The following is an 8,581-nucleotide window of genomic DNA, read 5'->3' on the forward strand; positions in this document are numbered from 1 at the left end:
GAGCGGGAATGGGGCTGGTGCGGGTCTCGATGTGGGTGTGTGTCTGTGGGGACCGAGCCAGCTTGGGTCTTTGCGGGGGGATCGGGAGCTGGGCCAGCGAGAGGAACGGGTGCCTGGGTCAGTTCAGTTTGGGGCAAGTGGAGCATGACTGGACCGGGTGGGTTCGGGCTGAGCCGTTCTTGATCTGAGGGGTGGGATAAGAACTGGATTGGGGCTGGGGTTCATGTTCTGCAGTTGTGCCCGCAGGTGTTGGCAGAGAAGCGGAGCTTGGGCAGCAGGGACGGGCCCCCGCACCTCGTGGTTCTGGTGCCGCTGCACAGCAGGACTGCAACCCATGACACCCTCCGCTTGCTGCAGAGCCAGGACTCGGCTGTTGTCTGTGTGGATGAGCGGAGAGCTGGTGGCTTTGCGCTCCTCTGCCCCCGACTCGGGCAGCGCTGGCGCTTTGTGATAGCACAGGCAGGTGAGGAAACGCTGTTGTTGGTGTGGTTCTTGGCTCCGTACCCCTGGAAGCCCCAGTAATGGAGGTGTTTTGTGTGCAGGGGACCTTCACACTGTCTTAGACCTAGCAAAGGTAGCCGATTCCCTCCTGTTCATCCTGGATCCTGCAGATGGCTGGGACAGCGCGGGGGAGCACTGCCTCTCCTGCCTCTTCGCACAGGGGCTCCCCAGTTATGGTGAGTGAGTGAGAAACACTCAGGGCTTCTAGTGGGGTATAGGTCGAGGGGGTGCTTGATGGGGATTTACTGTTGCAGTAACTAAAAACTCCATATGTTAATAGGTGATCGTAGGTCTCTGAACACTCTGTTTTTCCGAGCATAGACCGGTTGGGTGAATGTCGTTCTCGTGCTGCCTTATTGTGTTACTACCCTGGTGGGGGAGTGCTGGAGATAAAAGGGGTGTTCTAGGTTTAGGCCTTTGCGTGGTGGTGGTGTCAGTATTGTAATGGTTATCTAGGTGTGCAGAGCGAAGGGATTCAGACGCTTTCTTGCTGAGTTCAATTCCTGGGCCCTTATCTCCGTGGTCTCATTTAGTCTCAGAATCTTATCTCTGAAGACAGGTTTTCTGTCCTGAGTGTTCTTTTGAATGTGTGAAACTGCCTTTGCGTCTTGTGGTGTGAATCTGTTTGGTTATTTGGGTTGCTGATATCTGAGTGTTTGTCGATGCTTGGTAAAAGGGGTATAAGAAGGTTTACGATCTGGTCCTGAACTCTGTTCTTTGCACTGCTTGGTAGCTCTCGCTGTCCCAGGGGGCACTGAGTTGCCGCCTAAGAAGCGGATAGATGCCAGGAAGAAGCTTGCCAAAGCCATTGAGAAGCGCTTTCCCGAGGCCAAGCTCTTCCCCCTGAACACGGAGCAGGAGTCCTCACTGCTGCTGAGGCACCTTGCCACCCAGAAGCAGCGGCATCTTGCTTTTCGGGACAGGCGGGCTCACCTGCTCGCTTATGCCGCTGAGTTTGTGCCCGGTCAGGAGAGCGACCTGGTTGGGACCTTGAAGGTGTCGGGCTTTGTCCGGGGACAGACCCTCAACGTGAACAGCCTGGTGCATATTGTGGGGCACGGAGACTTCCAGATGAGCCAGGTGGATGCCCCCCCCGATCCCCTCTCTTTGAACCCCCGAGTGGTTAAAGGACAGAAGAGGAGTCAGGACATGGAGGTCCAGGTGTGTGGGAGGTCAGGGCTTTGCTGGTCCTGTTAGAACACAATATTTCTAAACTTTCATCAGGAAAATACAACTGGGTGTATGTGGTTGAGGGGAGGGGAAAGGGAGCTGTATCAGAGCCAGTAGGGCTGTGTTCTGCCACTGAGCTGAGGTTCCTTGCCCACAGCATGTACTGAATGTTATGTTACGACGTAACGAATGTGATACTGAAGGGAGTTTTGCTTCAGACTGATTGCTAGCTTGAGTTAGGTGTGTTCACAGCTGGGAACTCTGCTCTTGCCCTTCAGGATGACTCTGTAAATGGTACCGATGAGATGGAGGAAGATGTTAAGGTCCTGATGAAGGCAGATCCAAACAAGCAGGAGTCTTTGCAGTCAGAAGTGGTTCCTGATCCTATGGAAGGGGAGCAGACGTGGCCTACTGAAGAAGAACTGCAAGAAGCAGAGGGTGAGTAGCAGCAATACTTGGGTGAGTAGCAGCAATACTTCTGTACCTTTTTCTTGTCCTTGTTAAGAGGGTTGTTAGAAATCCTCCGTCACCAGGATGGCTAAGCATGGCTGTGAAGAAACACGCTAGTTGGGAGCCCAGGACTTCCATTCCTAGTCCCATCACCTGACTACCAGGCTGCATGGTTTGCCTGGCAGTTAGCAGGGTTACATTTTAGCTGTCTGTTATGGGCCCTGACATTCTGTGCTGGGAAACAGTGATCCTGGTCTAGAGCTGATCTTGGCTGTCCCGGTGTAAATGTTGCTGAGGAAAAGGAGAATTGTTCTTGTATTAACTATTGGTGGGAATCCTACAGCTTCTCTGAAGGCAAACAGGAGGGTGGTGAAGGTCCCCAAAGGCACATCCAAGTACCAGGCTGCCTGGATTGTGGATGATGGAGAAGAGGGCAATCAGGAAGATGATGATGATGACGATGAGGATGATGACATCGATGATGATATGATGGAAGAGGCAGTTTCCCAGGTACATCTAAGAGCTGATACTGCAGGTGATCTCCAGGGCGTTATTGCGTATCCTAGGACAATCCTGTCCTTTCGGCTTGCTTCATGCAAGGGCACAACACAGAGCCAGGACTTGCCTGGATTTCCATTGTTAAATCTCTCACGTGTATCATGTTGCTTCTTTGGCCTGTTAGATACCGAAATGAGGGACTGAGGTGTAGCTTGGAGCATAATTCAAACAGTGCGAGTACACGCAGGGTTTGCAGTGTTGCATGGACATCAGCAGAGTGCCTGTGCTCATGGGCTCTGTGCTGTCCTCTGTGTCAGGAGGGGGAAAGCAGTGAGGAGGAAGAGGAACCTGCTGAGGAGGAATGTGAGACCATGACTGTTTCCGAGTGCTTGCGGGACGACCAGTACGACGAGAAAGTGGAGGAAGATGAACAGATGCTGGAGAGATACAAACAGGAGAGAATGGATGAAATGTTTCCGGATGAGGTGGACACGCCACGTGATGTAGCTGCCAGAGTCCGGTAAGAAACAGGATGCTTTGCTGGGAGAGGAGCTGGAAGGTACCCTTCTGTCTAGTTTGAGAGAGGGCAGGAAGCCTGTGATGCCTTAGCCGTGGTGTCTGAACCTGGCTGAAGGATTCTTCTGAAGACTCACTCCTAGGCTCTGAGGCTTCCAGGGGAGGCACTAGTTGGGGGGCAGTGGGTGGGCCTGGGCAGCTCCCTGCAGCAGAGAGTTGGGTCCGACCTGGGAGAGGGAGGAGGATGGCAGAGCCCTGATGCAAGGGCAGGTTATTTGGGGGCTTGGCTGCTGTTTCTAGCTCTCCCTGCACTAAGATCTTTTCTGAAAGCTAACATTTGCTTTGCTCCCTTTGCCCTCTCTGAAGGTGTGAGTCCTTGCGGACCACAGAAGGTGCTGGCCAGATACCTTGATTTGTGAAGCAGTTTGTCTTTCCTGTTATCTGTCCTTTAGGTTCCAGAAGTACAGGGGGCTGAAGAGCTTCCGGACTTCTCCATGGGACCCCAAAGAGAATCTCCCAAGGGACTATGCCAGGATTTTCCAGTTCCAGGACTTCTCCCGAACCAGAAAGCACCTTTTCCGGCAAATCGAGAAAGAGGAGACTGAAGGAGCCTCGGTAACTCCCTTTTCTCTTGCTGATCTCTTTAGTGATCTCTTCCTCCTAATAGGAAGGACTTGGCAGGGTGGCAGCTGAGTTCTCTATTGAGAGAAGTATTCACAACCAGTTCTCTCTTGGCAGGTTGGCTGGTACGTTACACTTCATGTCTGCAATGTCCCTATTTCAGTGATGGAGAGCTTCAAAGAAGGGAAGCCCCTGGTCCTGTTCTCACTGCTTCCCCACGAACAAAAGGTGACTAATAACAACCCTGCTGATATCTTGTAGATGTGCAGCTCCTTGTCTGATTCTCTCAAGCTGTGTGGTTTGGAGAGGTTCTGGCTGCAAAGGGTTTGGGTTGAAATCTCCCTGCATTGTTCGCATTTCAAAGTAGGCCCTTCCCTTTGGTCAGAGCAGGCTGAAGCTGCCAGGGGTGTTTAGGCTCAAGTGTCTGAGCCTGGCTGAGGTGTCTACACTGGTGACCAGTGGTCCTTTGGGAAGCCATTGTCAAGGGCATTTGTCCCTGCTGCAACATCCCATTGCTTTCTGCTCTGGCCACCATCGTTTGCCAGCCCTGCTGTCAGCCCATCACTGTGCTGCCTCTCCTGCAGATGTCCGTGTTGAATTTCCTGGTGCGTCGGCATCCGAGCAACAGTGAGCCAGTGAGGGCAAAGGAGGAGCTGATCTTTCACTGTGGGTTCAGGCGCTTCCGAGCATCCCCCCTGTTCTCCCAGCACACCTCAGGTTTGTGAGGGGCTGGTGGTGTGGGCAAGAGTATGCCAGGAGGTGGGGTTGGGGTTTCTAGGGCAGGAAGCCTGTGATGTCTTAGCCGTGGTGTCTGAACCTGGCTGAAGGACTCTTCTGAAGACTCACTCCTAGGCTCTGAGGCTTCCAGGGGAGGCACTAAATAGTGGGGAATGGAAGGGCTTGGGCAAGGTGGCTCACTGGTCCAGGCAAGGCGGTGGCAGGCTCCGCACAGTGAGCTGGTAGCTCAGAGGATCACCTTCCTTCCCAGATACTTTGTGCCAGCAGTGGAGGGGTGTTTTGTCACCTGTTTTCCTAAAGTGCAGAGCCCCTTTGCCAGGAAAGAATGGGCTTGATGGGGTTTCCCAGAGCTCTGAGGGCTGCTGTGGTCCTGAACTTGATTATTGCTGTTCTGTCCTAGCTGATAAGCACAAGCTGGAGCATTTCCTGCGCCCGGATGCTGCCCTGGTGGTGACTGTTTATGGTCCCATCACTTTTCCTCCTGCCTCAGTGCTTCTTTTTAAACAGAGAAGTAATGGTAAGTTGGTAAGTGCTGAGGAAGTGTCTGGGAAACAAACGTTAGCTGGCCATTCCCATACCTCACTTTTACAAGTGCGTCTATCCAGAAAGTATGACTTGAAAAAGCTGTCCCCTTCATGCTGTTTGAGAAGATTAATGCATTTCCATCCCCATTATCACTGGCACCTTTCTCTGTCCCTGCTGTGGGGTTGCTCTGGGCCTGGAACACTTTGGGGAAGGGAGTCATGGTGGGGGAGGAGTTGATGGAGGCACCTTCTGTGGCGCTGCCCTGGTGTGTTAGTGACTCTGTCTTGCAGGAAAAAAAAAAGACCTCATCGCCACGGGTTCTCTGCTCTCTGTGGATCCAGACAGAATCATCATTAAGCGGCTGGTGCTCAGTGGCCATCCTTTCAAGATCTTTACCAAGACAGCTGTCGTGCGATACATGTTCTTTAACAGAGGTACAGCCCATCTCTGTGTGGTGGGAAGAGGGGATTCGGAAGCAGAACTCCTGCCCCTTTGTGTTGGTGCAGCAAAGCCTGTTTCTTACCTGCCTTTCGTGTTTTGATCGCCAGAGGATGTGATGTGGTTTAAGCCAGTGGAGCTGAGGACGAAGTGGGGTCGTAGAGGACACATCAAGGAGCCATTAGGTAGGTTTGGTTCTGTGTTTATCTCTGTGATGCTGGGCAGGATGTGGTCCTGCTGGGCAGGAGAGACAGCTAATGGCTGCATCTGCTCTCTGCCTAGGGACCCATGGTCACATGAAGTGCCACTTCGATGGACAGCTGAAGTCCCAGGACACGGTGCTGCTGACCCTCTACAAGCGTGTTTTTCCTAAATGGACTTACGACCCCCATGTTCCGGAGCCTGTGCCGTGGGTGAGGAGCGAGAGCGCGCTGCTGATGCAGGAGGTGGAAATGGAATAAGTCTTCAGCGTGGCTAATGCAGGTTGTGCCTTAGCTCCCTGGATGCTGTTCTCAGCCCATGCACAGCGAGGACAGCACTGATGTCTTGGACGTATTACTGCTGGGGTCTGTACAGGGGTGGCTGCCTCACCAGCTGCTGCTCAGGTACCAGCTACAGCTATTTATTTTAATGGAAAATGTTTTAAAAAACATCTAAGTGCCTCTGTGTTGGTGGTGGCCGGCTGTGGAGGCCAAATGGGGAGGCTGTGTGCACCCCTTCTCTTGTGAACCCTGTGGCCCACTGGGGCTGTTGTCTTTCCCTCCTGCCCTGCCATAATGATGGGTCCAGGGATTTTGCTGTTTTGAGGACAGGAGTTTGCTGGAAGTTATTGTTGACGCTGAGAAAGAGAGGTGAAGTAGCAGGTGGGGAAAGTGAGTGCAGCTCACTGGAGGCCTGTCCCAGAGCACAACAGGCAGTGCTTTGCTTCCAGCCCCCCCCCCCGCTCCCAGTAGTGACCCTTTGCTTTGGAACCAAGTGACTCTGTGCTGTAGAGACCAATGCCAGCTTCCGTTATGCCTCCACAAAAACTTTCAAACATTTGGGGTTGTTCATGTTTTTAGTAGCGCACAAACCAGACTGTACAAATTCAGAGTGAGGTTTCCGTTGCTTGAGACACCGCTCTCTTCTCATTCCGCTTTCCCAGGGAGGTCTGTGAGCCAGGTCAGGGAGCTCAGGTCCACGTTTCCCCCACACAGCACGATGCAAACGTTCTCCACGTCCCGGGGGACTGCCTGGAACTGCTCTGAGAGCACAGCCGCCACTCCCACACCCGCTGTTGGCTCAATCAGCAGCTTCATCCTTTCCCACACCAGCTGCGTGGCTCGCTGTTGGGACAGAGCAGCAGCTGTCATCCCAGCAGCAAGTACAGGCTGCTCGGGGGCTGCGGAGGGCACTGCGCATGCACATCTCTCTGGGAGGGGAGAGCAGAGCTTCCGCCAGCCCTTTCCAGCTGGAGACAGTGTGGGTGTTGCACAGCTGTGGTGGTGTACAGGGGGCTTGTGCTGCCCTGGGAGAGTGTAGGGGTGAGAGCGGAGGGGCAGAGCATGGATGGAGGCAGCTGCCTGCTGGCAGCTACCGTGAGAAGGGAGCCGGGAGCATTTACCTTGATTTCTTCCTCCGAGACGGTCAGGACATCATCAACCAAATCCCTGATGATGGGCCATGTGTTTGGTCCGATGCTGGTTTTAACCGCATCTGCGATGGTATCCGGCGGGTGAAGGTTGGGGGTCAGTTCCCCTCTTACCTTGGACTGGTAACAGTCATCTGCGTTGCGCGGCTCGGCAGCGAACACTTTCACATCACCTTGATTTCTTCCTCCGAGACGGTCAGGACATCATCAACCAAATCCCTGATGATGGGCCATGTGTTTGGTCCGATGCTGGTTTTAACCGCATCTGCGATGGTATCCGGCGGGTGAAGGTTGGGGGTCAGTTCCCCTCTTACCTTGGACTGGTAACAGTCATCTGCGTTGCGCGGCTCGGCAGCGAACACTTTCACATCTGGTCTCAAAGCCTGCGGAGAGCATCGCTTTAAGCTAGCGTGTGTCTGTCTGCTGTTGCTGCGCACGCAGGGGGCCAAGCATGCCATGCTGCTGCCGTGCAGACCCCAGGCACACAGAGATTTCCACAGCAGGCTTTCCACAGCTGCTGCCTGTCTTTGGGAGCCCGGCCCTTCCCATGAGGAGATGCGGCCACCGCTTCTCGGATAAGCTGTTGCCTACCTTGATGGCAACTGCTATTCCTGCAATCATTCCTCCACCTCCGACAGGAACCACCACTGCATTTACCTCGGGTGCCTGTGCAGAAGGGAAGCATGAGTGCTCTCTTTTGCTGCACCCCTGCCTGTGAGGAGCAGAGCCCTGGGCTAGGTCCAGGCTGTGCGTTTCCCTTACCTGCTCCAGCACCTCTAGGGCGATAGTGCCTTGCCCCGCCATCACTGACAGCTCCTGGTTGGGGTGCACCATGACTCCTCCTGTCTCCTTGACTATGCGAGCTGCTGTCTCGGCTCTAGACTAAGGGGAAGAGTGCAGCTGCGCCGTGTCCCTGACCGGTCTCCCCTGTGCCTTACCTGGTCGCTGGGCTCACATGGCACCAGCATGGCGCCATAGGTGCGGATGGCGGCTTGCTTACAGCGTGGGGCTGTCCGGGGCACCACGATGTAGGCAGGAATCCCTGTGTGAAAAAAAGAGGGGGGCAAGCCCAACAGCCACAAAGCCCTAAGCAGCCAGTTAGCGCTGGAGGAGCACTGTGTGCTCAGCCTGGGCTGTGCCTTGCCTATGCTAGCCCCTGTTCAGGAGAGGGATGCCCCTGCTTACCTCCAGGCCACCAGCTCTCCATTTACCCCTGGCTCTATGCCTGCTGCCTGGCTGCTCTCTGAGCTGGGGCTGGAGCTCGGGGTATGCATTACCTTCGCCCTGGGCAGCACAGGCGAGCGCCTGCCCGTGATTCCCACTGCTGTGCGTCACGACAGCCCGGGGCAGCCCCCCTCCGGCGCGCTGGCTTTCCTCAACAAGGTTCTTGACGGCGTTCAGGGCACCGCGGATCTGGAAAGACAGCGCAGCACCCTCAGTAACGCTGCCCAGTGCTGGGCTGTGCGGGCAGGTGGGGAATTTCCTTCCTTGCAG

The 8,581-nt window shown here is 54.6% G+C and overlaps 2 protein-coding genes across 2 annotated transcripts; one reads left to right on the forward strand and one right to left on the reverse strand.

Moving 5' to 3' along the window:
* Positions 1-246: 246 nt before the first annotated feature.
* Positions 247-5,918, forward strand: TSR1 (TSR1, 20S rRNA accumulation, homolog (S. cerevisiae); the record flags this gene model as incomplete). Its single annotated transcript, XM_009576194.1, has 13 exons — positions 247-463; positions 543-677; positions 1,235-1,662; positions 1,950-2,109; positions 2,465-2,631; positions 2,937-3,139; positions 3,588-3,750; positions 3,874-3,984; positions 4,341-4,473; positions 4,895-5,011; positions 5,310-5,453; positions 5,568-5,642; positions 5,740-5,918. Coding segments are annotated over 13 exons (2,232 nt in total), but the record flags the coding sequence as incomplete, so codon positions are not given.
* A 584-nt stretch (positions 5,919-6,502) lies between these two features.
* SRR (serine racemase) lies at positions 6,503-8,531 on the reverse strand (the record flags this gene model as incomplete). The annotated part of the gene is made up of 6 exons (XM_009576195.1): positions 6,503-6,782; positions 7,261-7,470; positions 7,679-7,753; positions 7,850-7,969; positions 8,026-8,129; positions 8,365-8,531. Coding segments are annotated over 6 exons (874 nt in total), but the record flags the coding sequence as incomplete, so codon positions are not given.
* Positions 8,532-8,581: the final 50 nt, after the last annotated feature.

Source organism: Fulmarus glacialis, unplaced genomic scaffold (assembly GCF_000690835.1).
Source record: "Fulmarus glacialis isolate BGI_N327 unplaced genomic scaffold, ASM69083v1 scaffold19254, whole genome shotgun sequence".
Classification (NCBI taxonomy): domain Eukaryota; kingdom Metazoa; phylum Chordata; class Aves; order Procellariiformes; family Procellariidae; genus Fulmarus; species Fulmarus glacialis.